Source organism: Azolla caroliniana, unplaced genomic scaffold (genome assembly GCF_043228905.1).
Source record: "Azolla caroliniana isolate FFs.n. ecotype wild unplaced genomic scaffold, voAzoCaro1.0.p SCAF_5, whole genome shotgun sequence".
NCBI lineage: Eukaryota > Viridiplantae > Streptophyta > Polypodiopsida > Salviniales > Salviniaceae > Azolla > Azolla caroliniana.
The window spans coordinates 4,644,918-4,664,681 of NW_028230440.1; the positions used below are offsets into that span (position 1 = coordinate 4,644,918).

The following is a 19,764-nucleotide window of genomic DNA, read 5'->3' on the forward strand; positions in this document are numbered from 1 at the left end:
TGTCACCTCCTAAATCATAGCAAAATGTGTCCTTTTTAGTGGTGGTGGTCGCACTAGTTTCTAGGTTGTCTAATTATAAGCACAAGGTTTGTAATGTTCATCACTTGTAATTATTTCAAGAGGTTTAATGGACACACAAGAAGTTTAGGGGGTGGGGTGGGGGGTAGGTTTCAACATTCATTCAAGGACAAAGAGCTTTGCCCTCCACATCGTGCAAAGCGGTGTTTGACAACCTTTGCTACGTGGGTCTACAAAAATACAATTGGGGTCTGAGAAATGGGTTCTTGTTTGATGGTTTCCATGGAGTGCCACAACAAGCACACAAGAGAAGAAGGTGATATTGATCTAACTAGCTTCGCTACGTGGGTCTAAAATACAAACGGAGTCTGAGAAATGGGTACTTGTCTGATGGTTTCCATGGAATGCCACAACAGACAAGCACACAAAGAAGAAGGTGCTGATATTGATCTGGAAATGATCAAGACTAGTTCCTCTAGGCACGTTTTGTGGAGAGCAATTGCACTTATGTCGGCTAGTCAGGTAAAGCACCACCTTATGGAGGGGTGATGATAATTATAATTTATGATGATGAAATCTTAGTACAATAGAAACTTAAGAGCTTGGAGATACCAAATGACATGATTTGGGCCATTTATGCCCTATATGAGCAAGTCTATGGGCGCGTAAGATGCCCAGGTGGCCTATCCGATTGTTTCACTAGCACCATTGGTGTAAAACAGGGTTGCCCCCTATCACCGACTCTTTTTGGGATCTACATTGATGAGATCACTGATTTTATTGCTCGTAAGGGAGGCAAAGGAGTGGCTATTGGGGATACGCAAGTTAGTCTCTTACTCTACGCATACGACATTGTCTTGCTCTCGGAGTCGGAACACGACCTACAAAAGCATCTTAATGCCCTAGATGACTTTTGTACACAACGAGGACTGGTAGTGAATCTAGCGAAAACTAAAGTCCTTATCTTTCATACATCGTCCAGAGTTAGGAGTAAATGTCACCTCATCCTCTCTCATAAACTAGTTGAGGTGGTGGGATCTTATGTATACTTGGGAGTCACTTTTAGTGCTCGCTCAGGTAAATTCTCGATGTCCCAGGCAGCCAAAGATAGGCTAACGAGAGGATATGCATCCCTCTCACTCTTAGAGAGACAATGCCACCAAGCATACTTTCAAGAGCCACGGACTAAGGGATGGCTTTTCGACTCATTAGTGACCCCGTCCCTCATGTATGCATCAGTAGTATGGGCTCCAGGTCTACCATCTTTCATGTGGACGCAATTGGAGAGACCTTTAGTGGTGATGTTATCACGTCAACTCCGAAGCAAATTGACAGTACCACATGACATTATTAGAGCGGAGTTTAGCCTACCCCGGATGTTAGTAGAAGCACTCTTTCAAGTGGTAGCTTTTATTCATCGGATACATAGTCAACCACAAGATAGGATATCCCGTCGAGCCTTTGAGGCATCCCGATCCTTACATGTGTCTGGAGACACCAACTCTTGGTATAGCATTGTGGTGAGTTGGTTATTTGCAAATGGCATAGACATTAATAACCTACCTCCCCTTAAGTACAACCATGGGACTGATCAAACTTTAATCTCTCGTGAAGATCGTAATAAAGTGATACGCCAAGAAATATGGCAAATCTACACTCGATACAAATGGATCACCCCACGAGAGCCACTCCCATCTAAAATGGTGTACTATAAGGAACACTTCTTGCACTTCTCTAAGTTAGGGTTTATTACACGACCAAGATACCTAGATACTTTCTTATCAAATGCACTAAGGGTGGCCATTGGACAACTTAGGATATCATCTCACCAACTTGAGATTGAGAATGGTCGAGCTAATAGAGTCCCTAGAGAGGAAAGGCTATGTAGGTTATGCCACATAGAGATAGAGGATGAGTATCACTTCACATGCAAGTGCCCAACTTATGCCGAGATACGGGCGGAATACCAAGACATACTAGGACCCTCTCCCACCCTCTCCAAACTATTAGATACCCCGAGTGTAAAGAGACTAGGTAGGTATATCTTAGAGCTAAAACAACATAGGGAGGATAAATTACAAAGTGTTAATCATAACCCTTTTACTACTCATCAACATGTACCTAGTGTAATTTTTCAGGAACATGGGGAGACGATGAATGTGGATACACTTATGCCGCTCGGCCTCTCCCTTGAGGAAGCAGAAATACAAAGAGCAACCAAACGTCCTCGGATGTTGGGCTTCAACACAAGTCAACGTGGAGTAGAAAAGATTAAGAAGATAAGGGAACGTGAGCTACGTCGACTCGAAGCTATGGCTGGGGTACCTCTTACATGGGGACCACGGGCCACATCCACATCATGGCAACCCTTTGACCCCCCGCTTCTCTTCGAGAGACTTGGATGGAAATGAAATTAGGCCTAGTATAGAATCATTCTCATTGTAGAACATGTTTTTTATATAGAACATGTTTGTTGTTTTCTTAGAACTATTTAGCTTAAACTCTATTTTATCTTATTTTTATTTTTACTTTCGATGAATGGGTAAATATCCCATTTTTGTTGTACACCATTTGTCTCATGGGCCAATTTTGGCCTTAGAAGACGTTAATATATCTTTCTTTCTTTCTTTCTTTCTGCATACCCCTCTCCCTACAAAGATTTCACAAACTTAATGAGAATACATACCCCCCATGGAAATACAACATGAACAGGCCTCAATGTTCAAACTTCAAACCCCTGTTCCACAGAGAGATTGAGACAAGAGTCATGAAACGCTTCTTCACAACTGTGCCGAAAGAACCCACCTCCAAGAAGCTCGCCATTACTCCTTCTGATCCTCGTCTTCCCATCCCACACTCAAAATCTGCAGGAAATATCGATTCTTCCCCTCCTCCTCCTCCTCCTCCAGTAAACTTAACAGATGATTGTAATAATGATAAACAGCCGAAGAATATCGAAGACCCACTTCGATTCATGTCTTGGAATGCCAATAGCTTCATTCTTAGGCTCCGGAACAACCTTTCCGAGCTCACCACTTTTCTTCAACAGATGGATCCTGATGTTATTGCAATACAGGTTTGTTCTTCCAGAAAACTTCGAAATGCCCCCAAGTTTTTATTCATTTCCCTTAAACGGACGCAAAGATTCATAATTTCCTGAAATGCCGTTGGAAAACGCCCTCTTGATGAATTAAACGTCCTATTTAAGCAATTGTATGGTCAATTCGTCCTCTCTCTCTATCTGAGGGTACAAGGGCATGCGAAAAGAAAAGGAAAAATCAGGGGTGGATTGGAGTTGTTCCCTTAGTTTTTCACACCACCGTTATTTTATTACTTAATTTAACACATTTCGAAGTGAAAAATTAAGAAAGGAATAATCTCGAGTATGGGAGCTCTTCTAGAGTGTTTGCTTATGCCCATATGAGTATTGCTACGTAAAAAAGAAACAAACTTGCTTACACATTGGCCATGGTGAAACTGGGAAGCAGTAAGCTTAAGTATGGAAATATTTACATAAGCATTCAAAAGGTAAAAAATGTAAAGAAATAAGCTTGTCTATATGGAGCCTCTTTTATGTTCACTTATACCTATATGGCCCTTGCAATCTTTGTATACCCATCTAATGGTGAAAATGTAAGGTGATAATCTTGTTATATTGGTCCCTAATGTGCCAATGTCTTCCTGTACATGGTTCTAACAGCCTATAGCAGTTGTAGTCACAGTGGTACTTGAAAGGTGAACATTAGGTGGCATTGGGCCATATAATATTTCCTTATACAATGGATGCCTAATTTAGGATTCCATATAAGCCTAGAGGTACAACACATTTTTATGTGGTTGAGTCACACTGGCCCTTGAATATCTGAAACTTAGGCAACTTTTGGTGAATTATGATTGTTATATGCACACACATAACCTCAATTAGGAGTTGATAATAACTCTAGGCATAGACCAGATTTGCATGTGGATGACTATGTCTATTCAGAGTCTGGATAGCTTCGATGGTTTCAATGGTTTTGTCAGCAACTAGAAAATGTTGCTCAAACATTGGGAATGTGTTAGCAATCATGGGGGATAGTTTACAATCAATCACTATGTGATTTGGCCATGGACAATTAAAAACAACCAACAATGAAAATGAGATTCATATATTGGTTATTACTTCAAAATCAGTTAATTACAAAAAAACCCATACATCAAAAGTCGTTTCTAGCAATAGAGTACCATGCTGTTCTCAGCATTATATCCAAGCTCCCATACAATGTGTTTCTTCAGAATGTAATGAAGTGGTGAATACGTTTGGAAGCCTTGACAGATTGTTTGTTATGAAATGTTTGTGTGCAGGAGGTACGCATGCCAGCTGCTGGTCGAAAGGGTGAACCTAAGAACCGAGGGGAGATGAAAGATGATACGAATGGTGCACGAGATGATAAGCAGGTTATCTTATCATGGGTCAAACAGAGTTTGAATTTTCTATGAAAACTCAGAAATATGTTTCAATTTTTCATTATTTCCTTAAATACCTCTAATATTTTGTTATTACCCCAATTTTGTAAAATTTCCACGAATACCCTTTGACACAATGCCTGAAAGATAGAAAAGGGGGATTGAATCAATTATATAGTTGCTCAAATAGCACATTTGAAATTGCTCAAGAGGTGGTTGACCAAGTTCAGTCTTGGAGAAAATGAAGACTGATGGGTATTTAAGGGAAATAAGAAAAAGCTCTGGGTATTTCAGAGTTTTTTTCTCATTTTTCTATAACTCTTGAGAGATCTTGTATTTTCTCTTACTATATGCATTTAATATCATGGCCAATAAAGTTCTCTTGCACTCGCAGTTTATTATGCGAACCCTCTCTTGCCCACCATTTGCGGATTACAGAGTTTGGTGGTCTTTGGCAGACACTAAATACGGGGGGACAGGGTTACTTGTGAAACGATGCTATAAGCCGTTGAACGTCAGATTCTCTTTTGATCAAATTGGTGATACTTCTCTCTCTTCAACACTTTACTAATGAATCAACATTTACTATATTGGCATGTTATTTTGTTTATGATTTAAAATGTTGATTCTCTTTGAAGTTGGTACTTCCATTCTTTTTGTCCTTCTGATATGATATTAAAAATGCAATTGATGTAGATACTAAGAAGCATGAAGCTGATGGGAGAGTCATCTTTGTTGAATTCAATAGTTTTTATCTGATGAACACATATGCTCCTAACAATGGATGGAAAGATGAAGAGTCATCTTTCCAAAGGAGAAGAAAATGGGATCAAAGGATCCTGGATTTTGTTTCAAAAAGATCTGCGAAGCCCTTAATATGGTGCGGAGATTTGAATGTCAGGTAATAACCAAACCATATTGCTTCCATACAGTCCATGTTGATGTAGTTTGTTTTAATTTTATAAACTTTATTTTTAAACTAATTAATATTTTTATTTTTGATGTAAAGCCATGGGGAAATAGATGTAAGTCACCCTGAGTTTTTCAAGACTGCAAAGCAACAAGGATATGTTCCTCCTAATAGTGAGGTATTCTGTAGTTTACCATTGTATAGTGTTGAAATCAAATTTATTGATATATATGATGCTGTTTTAAGAGGGAAAGAAAACCTTGAGGCTCATACATTTAGGTTTTCCATGTTGGGAGAGAAAATTTACATTCTTCTAAAAGATGTAATATCCAAATTGATGTGTAATAGAATCTAGATAAAGATTGATCTGCTATTGACATATGTTTCAAACGTTTTTTAAAAATTAAACTTTGGTTGATGTATTCTTTGTAGGACAGTGGTCAACCTGGGTTTACGCAAGCTGAGCGAGACAGGTTTTCAAGAATATTGAAGGAGTACGATTTTTCATCTATTTTGTTTTGTTCCAGAATATGATGATGAGAAGATGATTTCAGTACAGTTTCTTGATTGAAAAGACTTTCATGATTCCTGGGAGTTGATTGCTAACCTTATCTGTTTAGCATACAGTGGAGATTTGATTGATACATATCGGTTTCTGCACATGCAAAAAGACATGGATGGAGGATTCAGTTGGTCTGGGCATCCGATTGGAAAGTATGCTATTTATTCTTATATTTAATCTTCTATATATCCAGATGATTAATCTGAAAAAATGTGTTTTTGCAAAGTTTTAAAAACATGTGAGTTGCAATATATGCACTTTCTAAAAAGTCTTTGCTGCTTTCATGTGAATGGGATTCCAAATCAAGTCTTTATAGTGTTCTCCATTTCAACAACTTGATTCAATTTGAGTTTCCAGTCCCATCATGCAAATCCGAATCTTAATAAATTTGGATTGCTTTATTTATTTTGGTTAGATATCGCGGCAAGCGCATGAGAATAGACTACTTCTTGATTGCTAGGGAGCTACTTCCAAGACTTGTGAAGAGTGAGATACATGGCCATGGTATCGAACTGGAAGGTAATAAAACCTGGCAACCTCACCGCATAAATATTTATAAATGCAAATGTGTGTTTGCTTCCATGATTTGATCAAGGGAAAACTGTGTAATTGCCACATAAAGATTTATAAATACAAATGAGCATTAACTTTCATTAACCAGAAGTTAAAATAAACATTTCAAGGATCTTAATTTGATCCAATTCCATATATAATGAAGATGGTCACATCAGGTTTTATGATCTGATTCAAGTCTATGATAATAATACAGGGTTTTATGGAAGTGATCACTGTCCTATCACCATGGAGTTAACATTGGAGCCAAACTTAACAGTTGTGCCATGACTGACAACAACAATGGCACCACTATTCTGTTTTTTATTCAATTGAAGCTGATCTGAGCAAATTATGTTATGCACCACCATTTCTGGGGATTCATGTCTAATTTTGCCTAGTGGAAAATGCTCTCTCTATTGGGAGAACCCATTCCCATCCTCGCCAAGGGCTAGGCCCCATCTAATAGAATGCAATTGGTCTCCTGTGGACGGTAACAAGATAATTATCTACCTCTCTCTGTCAATGAGAGAACTTGGATTCAATCAATATGTTCAGAGATGCAGTGTGTGGTCAGATATATAAACATATACCAATGTGAAATGTAAAACCATTGATAGCGGCTCCACTAAATTCTTGAGCATCGTTGAACAAGGATGCCTAGTGTTACACAAACTATTTGATCTCTGGGTTGAGGAAATCATTTACATATTCAAATACAGATGCATGTTTATTTTACTATTATTGTTTGCAATATGCAATCTTTTGTTTGGATGGTTATATAATGATGGTAGACGTCTTCTTAAGTTTTTTATGAGTTCAGTGGCCTCTCACAAGATTAACTAACAAAGATAAGAGATGATCATCAGTGAGTGCAAGCACAAGAACTAACTGGCCCTAACTGCGGTGTAAAGCTACATTATCCTATCATCAAAACAAAAATGGGCATAAAATTATCATGTTGCCTTGACTTGCATGCAAAGACTGAATAACTATTTTGCAAGAGGCTACAACCCCGGACTGAAAAGAGACAACCAATTTGATTCGATGAAATCTTTGCAAATTCATCTGGATGAATGTTACAAATGTTAACCCAAATAATGATATTGAGTGCATGAAAATAAGAATGGCAACTCTAATTGGAACAATCAGTAAGAGGGGTACTATGACAAAAAAGACAAACATACATGTTTTGGTTTTATGCAGGAACAAAAATGCACAATGCTCTGCTGTACCAATGTATCAAGGCATGATAAGTAGGTTGTTAGTTCCATATCACTAAAGATTGTACAATAATAGCTGGTACTTGGAGCAACTATAAATATACAGTAAAAAATTGCATTGTATACAAAGCATGGCAATCTATGTCTTAGCTTTGTAAAGAATAGAAGAGAGTTCTTATTGCTCCCGTAGGTTGCAAAGTTACTAACAAACCACACATTGAGCTGTAAAGAACAAAAGTGGCCCATTCCTTGTGATATTAAAGTATTCTAGGTTCAAGCTAAACATGATTCTACTTTTCCAGAAACCAGTTTGTTTAAACCATTTCTAGAGGAAAGTACAAATGGCAAGATGTTGGACAAACATAATTTGTGGCAGCTAAGACACAGCAAAGTTGAGAATTCAAAACATTATATTTCAATCTGTCAATCATAATGTCAGCAAACTATTTATGTTGCTAAATGTGATTGTCTTTGCTATCTAAGATATTGTTGTTCTCCCATGAGCCAAATATGAAAACTAACATAGAAACTAAAAGTAAAGCAAAAACAATCACATTTAACAACATAAATAGTTTGCTGACATATTGATTGAAAGATTGCAATATAAAGTTCGGAATTCTTGACCAAACCATAGTCATGTGAGGAAGTATATTTAGCTTATTGTTGGTGTATGGAACATCCCAATGCATCGGTGTTCAACCATAACGCGTAATCACCCACAAGTACATTCACCTTTCTCAAAACTATGAACATATTTTGCATCATTCACATGAATCCAACGTTTCTCTATTCTTGATATCAGGGAGGTACAAAAATGGCAATCATGACACCCGCATATTCTTTGAACATGTATAGGCATGCCATCTGGTGTATGGATGAGGGAATAAGCAGATGTGAGGGAGTATATTTAGCTTATCGTTGGTCTATGAACATTCCAATGCATCTATGCTCAACCATAACGTGTAATCACCCACAAGTACATTTGCCATTCTCAAAACTATGAACATATTTTGCATCATTCACATGAATGCAACGTTTCTCTATTCTTGATATCAGGGAGGTACAAAAATGGCAATCATGACACCCGCATATTCTTTGAAATATGTATAGGCATGCCATCTGGTGTATGGATGAGGGCATATGCAGTCATGTGAGGGAGTATATTTAGCTTATTGTTGGTGTATAGAACATCCCAATGCATCTGTGTTCAACCATAACGTGCTATCGCCCACAAGTACATTCGCCATTCTCGAAACTATGAACATATTTCGCATCATTCACCTGAATCCGACGTTTTTCTATTCTTGATATCAGGGAGGTAGAAAAATGGCAATCATGACACATCCGCATATTCTTTGAAACATGTATAGGCATGCCATTTGGTGTATGGGTGAGGGCACATGCAATGGCCAGCTTTACACCATGGTCACACAAAACATTCTTTTCTTTTTCATCTACAATGGCTTGTGGTATCACCCAATCCAAACCTGGCGAACAACCTTCCTCTATTAGTTTCCTATGGATTTTTTCTAGCTTTTCATAAATGGGTATATTTTCTGGATGTATTCGATCTGACACATGAAAACAATATGGATTTCTATGTACATCATCACTCCACCACCAACAGCATCCTGGCATCACCCATGCTTTATTCTTCACTCTCAATGCCTTTACTCCATGTGCCTCTTTTTGCATTCCAGCTGATACATATATATTTTGCATACAAATATATGCACCAGCACACTTTTCATCCAAATGTATGGATTTGTCAAAAGCCCATTTCCCAAGCTTCACATTCCTCCATTCTTTGCAAGCACCCAATACAGTCAGGAATAGGAAGATATGAGTCGAATGTGCTACCTTATCAAGCAATGCTTTAACCTTGTCAAAGTGTCCAGCACGACCAAATAGATCAATCATACATGTGTAGTGTTCTAGCGTTGGGCTGAGAAAATAATGTGCACACATGTCATCAAACAACTTTTCTCCCTCTTTTATTAGACCTGAATGGCTACACGCAGTGAGCAAAACTATGAACGTCACTGAGTTTGGCACGATACCTTCAGTTCTCATTCTTTTATACAAGTTCAAAACGCTATTAGCTTGACCTAGCTGGGCATATCCTGCAATTAGAGCACTCCATGATGCAACGTTTTGCACTGGAAGCTGCTCAAATACTTCTTGAGCTTTTTGAATCGCACTACACTTAGAATACATGTCTACCAATGTGGTGCCAAGCAAAATATCTTTTTGCAATAACCCTTGCCTTCTGACCTCGGTATCTATATCTTTTCCAACCTCTATTGACCCCACAATGCCACAAGCTTTCAAAACACAAATATAAGTTACAACATCCGGACTTATTCTTGCATCTTGCAGTTTCTTGAAGAATTTCAATGCTTCATAACCCAGCCCATGTTGGACATACCCAGTAATCATAGCATTCCATGAGACCACATTCTGCTCTGGAAGCTGTGCAAATACTTCATGTGCTTTCTCCAATGCACCGCATTTAGAGTACATGTCCACCAATGCATTTCCGAGCATGACCTCTTTCTGCAATAAACCATGCTTTCTCACCTCAATGTCTAAATCTTCCCCCATCTCTAAAGACCCTACAATCCCACAGGCTTTTAGAATGCAGATATAAGTTACTACGTTTGGACCAATGCCAAGGTCTCGCATATGTTTGAAGCATTTCAATGCTTCATGTCCACACCCATGGTGGACATATCCTGTGATCAATGCATTCCAAGTCACTATATTCCTCACTTGAAGGTTCTCAAATACATCTCGTGCTTTCTCCAATGCACCACATTTGGCATACATGTCCACCAATGCGTTGCCAAGCATGACATCATTCTCCAACAACCCTTTCATTCTGATTTCAGCATCTATATCTTCCCCAATCTCTAGAGACCCAACAATTGCACAAGCTTTCAAAATGCAAGCATAAGTTTTCGCATTTGGACACACTCCCATGTCTTGCATCTGCCGGAAGCATTTCAATGCTTCATCACCAAGCCCATGTTGAGTATATCCAGTGATAAGGGCACTCCAAGTCACAACATTTCTCATTGGCAGACATTCGAATACCTCTTGAGCTTTCTCTAATGCACCAAATTTTGCATACATATCCACTAATGCAGTTCCTAGCACAACATCCTTATGCAGTAATCCTCTCTTTCTGACCTCGGCAGCTATATATTCCCCCATCTGTAGAGACCCAACAATGGTACAAGCTTTCAAAATACATATATAAGTGACCACATTTGGGCATATATGGGCATCTTCTTGCATCTGTTTAAAGCATTTCAACGCTTCACTACTAAGTCCATGTTGGGCATATCCAGCAATGAGAGCATTCCACGACACAACATCACGAACTGGAAGTTGCTCAAACACTTCCCGTGCTTTCTCAAGGTCTCTACACTTAGCATATGTCGTAATCAAAGAAGTGCCAATACAAGCATCTTTTACAATCAAATCTTTTTCGACAATATCAGCATGTATACGTCTCGCATTATATATGTTCTTCTCTTTCTGACACAGCTTCATTAAATTCATAATCTCCGTTCTTTGATGAAATGAATACGGTTCTTTTTTTGGAAGGTTTTCATGAATATGATTATTACCTTGATACTCTCTTGTTTGTTTGTGGCTCAAGGAAAGAGGTATTGGGTTCCTCTGTGATTGGAAGGTCAGCAAAGTTTTTTCATTAATGGGTCCAAAAATTTCAGCGAAAGAAGAAGAAGAAACTCTTACAGAAGTTGTTGTGTTTACTGGACGATGTGGGTTGTCTGAGAATGTATCTATAGAGGCCATAGATATTAAGTGTGTCTTGTGTTCGCTCGCTGGCTATATACATACACATACGTACATATTATGTATGTATATATGTATGTATACATACATATTTTTATATCTATGCACATACATACATATACACATGCGATGGAAGATTTATCAGAATACCCTTACATTTCAGGAAATTCCCAAATTACCCCTGGTACTCTCAAAATACCCTCCTTTCTACTATTCCTGAATGAGATCGTTCTTTTTCCACCAATTGCATGGAACTCCTTCTACCCTAACTACTTAATTGGAATGTTGAAGAATTCAGCTCCTCGGATCGATCAATTACTTCATGGAACATTATAACTAGTTCATATTATGCCTGATTGAGTAATCTTATTGCATGTATGTTTACTGTCTTATTCCCCATGGAATCTCTTAATTTACTTTTACAATAGAGGTCACTTAATTCATTATTGAGTCGTATTAACATAAAAAAAGGTGGTACTACATCTTAATTGGTAGATATGTGGCCGAAGAAGAGTCTTTTCATTTGAGATAAGGGTTTAGGGTTGGTACTACATCTTAATTCATGTTTATTTTAAGGTAGACATCTTAAAGAATTGTGCCACGAATTAATTGAAGGGTTGATTTATCAATGTATATGCTCTTGGTTAAACATCCTCAAGAAGTGGATGTTTATAAACTTCATTGAATGTTTATGAACAAGTCGATGGAAGATTGAATACATTTTCCATGTACTATTACTATGTTCACAAATTTGGCTTGGATATGTTTACTTAATTGTTCTCATATAAATTGATGATGGGTGTGTTGTTCTCGATCCATGCAATTGTTGTATACATAATTACATATTTGTTGTCACTATATGTCGATGATGAACACAATCGTATTGATGTTTGGGCTCATGGCACACATTTAAAGATCTTGTTAAATGGTCACAAAGTTTCTTCAACATCATATCATAACATTGGAAAAGTAAGATCCATGGCTACAACCTAAAGTGATGGATGATCCACGCATGCATCAGGACAAGATTGGCCAATGGAGTCATTATATAATTCATGTGGGTATTTTGAGGATGTTCTGAATCATCCTGAAAACAATTATGCACATCCCGATTGCCACCAATTCATGAACAAAATGTTCATATCTTCTTCCATCCTCTATGGCTCTTTTTGCATTCCAGCTTCTACATATATATTTTCCATAGTGACATATGCACTGGCACAATTTTCATTCAAGTTTATCAAATGTTCAAATGCCCATTTGCCAAGCTTCAGATTCCTCCATGTCCTACAAGCACCCAATATAGTCAAGAATAATGGTAGATGGCCCGAATATGACACCTTATCAAGCAAAGCTTTTGCCATGTCAAAGTGCCCAGCTCGGCCAAATAGATCGATCATACAAGTGTAGTGCTCTAATGTCGGAGTGAGAGAATACTCAACACACATCTCTTCAAATAGCTTTTCTCCATCCTTTATTAGACCTGTGTGACTGCATGATGTTAACAGAACAATGAAGGTCACTGAATTTGGCACAACATTTTCGGTCTTCATTCTTTTATACAAGCCTAAAACTACATTAGCTTGACCTAAGTGGGCATATAGAGTGATCAAAATACTCCATGACACAACATTCTTCTCTGGAAGCTGCTCGAATACTTCTAGTGCTATTTCCGATGCACCGCACTTCGAATACATGTCCACCAATGCATTGCCAAGCATGAGATCTTTTTGTAATAGTCCTTGCTTTCTAATCTCAGCAACTATGTCTTCTCCTATCACTTGAAAACCAGCAATGCCACAAGCTTTCAAAATGCATATATAAGTTACTGCATCTGGATGGATTCCTTTATGTTGCATCTCTTTGAAGCATTTCAATGCTTCTTCCCCAAATCCATGTTCCACATATCCACCAATGAGGGCATTCCATGAAACAATATTCTGTATAGGAAGAAAATCAAACACTTCTCGTGCTTTCTCTAGTGCACCACACTTGGAATACATATCCACCAGTGAAGTGCCAAGGACAACATCATTTTCCAACAATCCTTGCTTTCTAACCTCGATATCTATGCCTTCCCCAATCTCTAGAGACCCAATGATGCCACAAGCTTTCAAAATCCCAGCATAAGTCACTGCATTTGGATGAACTCTAGCATCTTGCATTTCTCTGAAGCATTGCAATGCTTCGTGACCAAGCCCGTGTTGCACATATCCATTGATCATGGCACTCCAAGACACAACATTTCGCACAGGAAGTTGCTCAAACACCTCCTGTGCTTTCTCCAGCGCACTACATTTCAAATACATGTCTACTAATGCAGTGCCAAGGGCAACATGCTTTTGCATTAGCCCTTGCTTTCTGATCTCGAAATCTACATTTTCTCCGATTTTTAGAGATCTGGTAATACCACAAGCTTTTAGAACACACATATAAGTAACAGCATTCGGGGAGACTCTGGCATCTTGCATCTGCCTAAAGAATTTCAATGCCTCATCACCGTGCCCATGGTGAGCATATCCACCAATGAGGGCACTCCAAGTCACAACATTCTTCACAGGAAGTTGTTCAAACGTATCTCGTGCTTTTTCCAGAGCACCACATTTGGAGTACATATCCACCAGTGCAGTGCCAAGCACGACATCTTTGTGCAATAGCCCCTGTTCTCTGACCTCAGCATCGATATACTCTCCAATCTCTAGGGACCTGACTATGCCACAAGCTTTCAAAACACTAGCATAAATTACCGAATTCGGACAAATTTTGGCATCTTGCATTTGCTTGAAGCATTTCAATGCTTCGTGGCCTAGCCCATTTCGGGCATATTTAGTGATCAAAAAGCTCCATGACGCAATGCTCATAGGTGGGTCTGGACGCTTCTCAATAACTTCTTCTGCTTTCACCAATCCATTGCATTTAGCATAATTTCTAGCAAGGGTGGGGTTAATATAAACATCCTTCATAATCAAGCCCTTTTTAAGAGCATTGGCAGGTATTCTTTTAACTTCCCATATCTTGTTCTGTTCCTCACATGTCTTTATGAAGATTCAAAAGAGCAAAATTTTGTTCATGAAGATATGCTATTAAGGATATAAAAACCAGAAATACTACTGAAAGGGAGGTTCAGAGCTTACCTTATTGGGTTGGTTGTTGCAGACCTGAGATGGGATTCTGCGGAACAGCTCGAATTGGGAAGCTTTTAAAATCATAGCTACATAATGAGACTCACCCTTGAGACTCTCCTAACCTTGTGATGAGATCACATTGATCCGTGTTAGCATCCATATTTCATAGTTATCCCCCACTATATGCGTTCAATCGATCACCTTGTCTTTGATATCTTCAAGGATCATTTTTCTCCATCTTGTTGGCATTATAATTATGGGCGTGTTTGATGATCTGTATATAGTCTGCACTTATCTTTACAAGATTTGTCTTCTCATATTCGTTTCCTATTTTATCTGTAGACATGAAGATCAAGAGTTACAGTCGATCTGTCGGTCTTTTATAGCTTCTGGGATCATATTCTGTCATTTAGTTTCTTCTAGGATCATATTTTCATGGTCTTAGTATATATAGTTTTGCCCATATTTGCTACACATTCATTACAATTGGTGTTATGTTGGTCTGCTAGCCTTTAGCATATAATGAGCAAAGGCCATATTTAACTTTGTAGTATTTTCACATACATACTTTGCTCACAATTGAGCTAACACGTAATGTCCTTTGTTTCTTGCTCACATTCCGGAATGACAAGTTCCGCAATTTATGACATTAGATTTACACCCCCTTGAATGGAAGGATGGACGACAAGGCTATATAGCTAGCAATGTTAGTGTTACGTTGATAGGTAATATTTGATATTTCCAAGGATCATTTTCCATATAGTATTAGGCAATACTTTGCCGACATTCAAGTGCCCACATGGGCTTATATTCCATATTTGATATGTTGGGGAAATTTACATTTAGAAGATTTTTCACACCCAACTAATGAAAGAATGGGGTCATTCACTCGTGTAATAAGTTATAACATGGAGAAGTTGAATGTATACTAGCCATATGATTACCTCATTTGATAAGGTTTATTGGGTGGCTTGTTGAACTAAAATGCGTGGAATCACATACGCACAATGCTACTTATTGTTTTGGATAAATACCAGTTGTATTACTTGCTTGATTGCCTAACCCTACTAAAGAATTGGCACCATACATATCCAACAAAGGCCGTCCTATATTCATCCTTTTATATCCAAGTAATTTGCTCCTTTCCTACCTTATATATGCCTTTAAGATACAAATAAATGTGATAATGCAAAAGTAGTGATGCAATCTTATTACATGCATAATTCAAGTTCTGTCGTAAGAATGTTTTGATGGGATACATTGAAGTTTGGGTAACTACGTTTCAATTGGCAATATTCCAAAAGAGTTTTATTCTTTAAAACCTTTGGTTCAAGCTCTTGTGTGAGACTTCTGGGATCAAGAATCAAGCTTGTATTTGTTGGCTTTTGAACTATAACCTTGTATGTACAACTTTTGTCCTAATACACATGTATTTATTTCCTGATGACACTTGAACATTTGTTGGTGATCAGTTGATGACCTAATGGAATAGAGTTCAAGTGTTAACTATGATGATAATATGGTAATCAACTCGACAATATGCACAACCATACTCAAGGAGATTATGATGTCAAAGATAGATTAATTATGAAAATGCCCTTTTATTGTGAGGTGTTACAGATGTTACTTAGGCGTAATAAGCAATCGACCTATAAGAACTAGTTTCCATTTGTTTCGATTAGTAAGAAGATGAATTAGTTCAACCTTAATTAGTGACATCCATGAGCAAATTAGCAAATTTGCATTAGATCTAACGAGGGGAAGGACTCACTAATTAGGTTCAAGCCGTCAATGTAAAGAGATTAAGAAAGAGAGAATAGAATTGATGGTTAAGACTAATGAATAGCTCATTAAGCCTAATCAAAATGGAGAGGGTATTTTGGTAGTTTCCGAAAGTTAGGTGCATTATCGTTTTAATTTACATTGTGACAGCACAGGGGCATACAGTGTAAATATGTAAAATTGGGAGGGGACGAGCTATTCGTAGAAACATTTGAGCTACGAGGAAAACCATATCTCCTCTGGGAGCAAGTTTCTTGATTTTGCTTTCAATATCACAGAGAAAACCCTAAATCTTCACCCTCGATGGTGTTGATGATGATTGTGAGGGGCCTCCAATGATATAATGGCGACAGTGATGATGGGATGCCACCATCTTCATTTTCATGATAGAATTGCGCTTTTGGATTCCATAAAGTCCTGTGGGAAAGAGAAGAACTTCCGGATGGCGAGAAGAATACATTCTGATATCATCGAGAGGGATTTGATTGCCAAAGATGTGTATATTGCGACTGCCCTGATCACAATGTATGCAAGATGTGGTGTGATCGAGAAAGCTCGAGAAGTATTTGATCAGATTCCTGTGCGAAATGTTGTATCCTGGAATGCGATTATTTCGGCATATGCCCGAAATGGGTTTGGCCATGAAGCTTTGAACTGCTTTGTATCGATGCAAAATGTGGGAATATGTCCGAATCCAGTAAGTTATGCATGTGTTTTGAAAGCTTGTGGCATCCTTGGGTCTCTGAAGATTGGAGAAGATATCGATGCTGAGGTGAGAAAACAAGGTCTATTACAAAAAGATGTCGTGCTCAGCACTGCACTAATGGACATGTATGCCAAATGTGGTGCTCTGGTGAAAGCACGAGATGTGTTTGAGCAACTGCCGGTGCAGAATGTTGTTTCTTGGAATGCCCTCATTACTGGATATGCCCATCATGGGCTTTGTAAGGAAGCATTGGAATGCTTCAAACAAATGAAAGATGCGGGAGTTTGTCCTGATGTGGTCACTTATGTGTGTGTTTTGAAAGCATCTGGCTTTGTTGGGTCTATAGAGTTTGGGGAAAATATATATGTTGAGGTTAGAAAGCAAGGATTATTGGAGAAAAGCGTAACTCTCTGCAATGCATTGATGGACATGTATTTCAAGTGTGGGGTGTTAGAGAAAGCACGGGAAGTGTTTGAGCAATTTTCTGTTCCGGATGTTGTTTCTTGGAATATATTAATTGGTGGATATGCCCAACATGGGCTCTCTGAAGAAGCAATAAACTGCTTTAGATGGATGCAACATGCAGGAGTCTGTCCAAATGTGGTAACATATGTAGGTGTCATAAAAGCTTGTGGCATTATTGGGTCTTTAGAGATTGGAGAAGATATACATGCTGAGGTTAGAAACAGAGGTTTATTGCACAAAGATGTCATACTTGATAATGCCCTGGTGGACATGTATGCCAAATGTGGTGCACTGGAGAAAGCGCGACATGTGTTTGAACAACTTCCCATGAAGAATGTTGTGACTTGGAGTGCCCTTATTGGTGGATATGCCCACCATGGGCATGGTGATGAGGCATTGAAATTATTCCGGCAAATGCAAGATGTGGGAGTTTGTCCAAACTCCATTACATATGTTAGTATTTTGAAAGCTTGTGGCATTGTGGGTTCGTTAGAGATAGGGGAAATTATAGAAGAAGAGGTTAGAAATCAAGGGTTGTTGGAGAAAGAGGTTGCGCTTGGGAATGCGTTGATGGACATGTATTCCAAATGTGGTGCATTAGAGAAAGCACGAAAAGTATTTGAACAACTTCCTGTGAAGAGTGTTGTCTCATGGAGTGCATTGATTGAGGGATATGCCCAATTAGGTGAGGCTAACGTGGCTTTGAACATGTATGAAAGAATGAAGGCTGAGAATTTTATGCCAAATTTGGTCACCTTCACTGTTTTGTTAACTGCATGTAGTCATGCGGGTTTAGTTGAGGAAGGACAAAAGTTGTTTGACGAGATGCGCATCGATTATCATCTCACACCAACATTGGAACACTATTCATGTATGATTGATCTATTTGGCCGAGCTGGACACTTCGACAAGGCAAAATCCTTTCTTAACAAGGTGTCACATTTGGATGATGATCTTCCCTTACTATTGACTCTAATGGGTGCTTGTAGGAAATGGAGGAATGTGAAGGTTGGGAAATGGGCATTTGAACATTTGGTGCGATTGGATGAAACTTGTTCTGCCGCATATGTGTGCATGGAAAATATATATGCATCAGCTGGAATGCAAGTGGAAGCATGTGAAATTGAGTTTTTGAGAGCAAAGAATAACGCATGGAACACAGAATGAGAAATATGTACATTCTTTAATGAGTTGTCTTATACAATGACAATATCTTCTACAGGTATTGCTGCATAATTCCTCAACTCCACATTGCCATGAATCAATGACCTGAAAACCTTATATTATGGATAAGTACTAACTATGTTATGATGCACACATCATATATGGAATAATTTGTTTACTCATTACCCAAAAACCGAATCAACATGTTATAAGTAAATATCAACTCAGTTATAGTCAGACATCGTATTATCAAAATAGGAAATTGAGGGCTGTATGATGTGGTTGTGAAGGCTTGTGGTTGGCAATACGTTCGTCAACATGTTTTCCAAACATGCTGAACTGGAGAAAGAACAAGGAAATATTTTATTAGTTTCCGATGCAAAATTATGGTTTCTTCCAGGAGCAGTATGATTGTTAGATATGCCCGGTTGTGGTAGGTGAAAACAACATTTTGGAAGTTCCGATGCAAAATTATGGTTTCTTCCAGGAGCAGTATGATTGTTAGATATGCCCGGTTGTGGTAACTGAAAACAACATTTTGGAAGTTCATGGAATGTGCCAATGCTAAGGTAAGAAAGAATCTTGATGAACATTACAATAGAGATACTAGGACAAACCCCACAAACAAGCTATGCGCAAATTGGGAGTTCAATTATTACCCTTGTCCTTGGTTTGCTACAAAATCCCTGATTATTAAGAGAAGACAGCAGTTTGCTGTATATCCCTCGCGGCAAAAACTCATGATGTTGTGGTTGGCAATACATTGATGGAAGATGTTTGGGATGATAGAAGAAGTAACCATTGATAAGATGACCAAGTAGACGTCGTGAAATTTGCACAACTCTACAAATTTCAGGATATCTGCACTCCCAATATGGGATATATATAGAAAGTATGATATTCGTTGGACCATGAAAAAAACTGTACAATGTCTATACATGTATGAATATATTTGAAGAGTATTATTCGAGAAGACAAGTCTTTCT

General features: G+C 38.3%; 3 protein-coding genes across 4 annotated transcripts; 2 read left to right on the forward strand and 1 right to left on the reverse strand.

Annotated features, from left to right (window-relative positions):
* Positions 1-2,712: 2,712 nt before the first annotated feature.
* On the forward strand, positions 2,713-7,114 carry LOC147863798 (DNA-(apurinic or apyrimidinic site) endonuclease-like). Of its 2 annotated transcripts, XM_087320528.1 has the most exons (9): positions 2,714-3,094; positions 4,363-4,455; positions 4,859-5,003; positions 5,161-5,365; positions 5,474-5,552; positions 5,807-5,868; positions 6,002-6,088; positions 6,352-6,455; positions 6,706-7,114. In XM_087320528.1, the coding sequence occupies exons 1-9, from the start codon at positions 2,723-2,725 to the stop codon at positions 6,777-6,779; spliced, it is 1,221 nt and encodes a 406-aa protein (XP_087176654.1). In that variant the 5' UTR covers positions 2,714-2,722; the 3' UTR covers positions 6,780-7,114. The 2 variants fall into 2 exon arrangements, 1 of the variants encoding a protein (XP_087176654.1); XR_015529872.1 differs by lacking the exon at positions 6,706-7,114 and having other exon boundaries at positions 2,713-3,094; positions 5,995-6,088.
* Positions 7,115-8,090: 976 nt separating this feature from the next.
* Positions 8,091-14,942, reverse strand: LOC147863799 (putative pentatricopeptide repeat-containing protein At3g15130). Its single transcript, XM_087319473.1, has 3 exons — positions 14,671-14,942; positions 13,195-14,571; positions 8,091-11,128 (listed from the first exon to the last, which is right to left on the reverse strand). The coding sequence occupies exons 1-3, from the start codon at positions 14,743-14,745 to the stop codon at positions 8,933-8,935; spliced, it is 3,648 nt and encodes a 1,215-aa protein (XP_087175599.1). The 5' UTR covers positions 14,746-14,942; the 3' UTR covers positions 8,091-8,932.
* A 1,694-nt stretch (positions 14,943-16,636) lies between these two features.
* On the forward strand, positions 16,637-18,948 carry LOC147863800 (pentatricopeptide repeat-containing protein At2g13600-like). Its single transcript, XM_087320582.1, has 2 exons — positions 16,637-18,037; positions 18,341-18,948. The coding sequence occupies exons 1-2, from the start codon at positions 16,787-16,789 to the stop codon at positions 18,779-18,781; spliced, it is 1,692 nt and encodes a 563-aa protein (XP_087176708.1). The 5' UTR covers positions 16,637-16,786; the 3' UTR covers positions 18,782-18,948.
* The last annotated feature ends 816 nt before the right edge of the window (positions 18,949-19,764 follow it).

Bases quoted from the DNA above. Each gene is read 5' to 3' on its own strand.
- LOC147863798 (XM_087320528.1), top strand. From the start codon at position 2,723: ATGAACAGGCCTCAATGTTCAAACTTCAAACCCCTGTTCCACAGAGAG. The intron at 3,095-4,362 runs GTTTGTTCTTCC...GTTTGTGTGCAG, and splicing joins CTGATGTTATTGCAATACAG to GAGGTACGCATGCCAGCTGC. The intron at 5,553-5,806 runs GTATTCTGTAGT...TATTCTTTGTAG, and splicing joins ATGTTCCTCCTAATAGTGAG to GACAGTGGTCAACCTGGGTT.
- LOC147863799 (XM_087319473.1), bottom strand. From the start codon at position 14,745: ATGATTTTAAAAGCTTCCCAATTCGAGCTGTTCCGCAGAATCCCATCT. The intron at 14,572-14,670 runs GTAAGCTCTGAA...ATCTTCATAAAG, and splicing joins GCAACAACCAACCCAATAAG to ACATGTGAGGAACAGAACAA. The intron at 11,129-13,194 runs GTATTCGAGCAG...AGAGACCTTGAG, and splicing joins CATCGGAAATAGCACTAGAA to AAAGCACGGGAAGTGTTTGA.
- LOC147863800 (XM_087320582.1), top strand. From the start codon at position 16,787: ATGGCGACAGTGATGATGGGATGCCACCATCTTCATTTTCATGATAGA. The intron at 18,038-18,340 runs GTGGGAGTTTGT...GAAAGAATGAAG, and splicing joins TATTCCGGCAAATGCAAGAT to GCTGAGAATTTTATGCCAAA.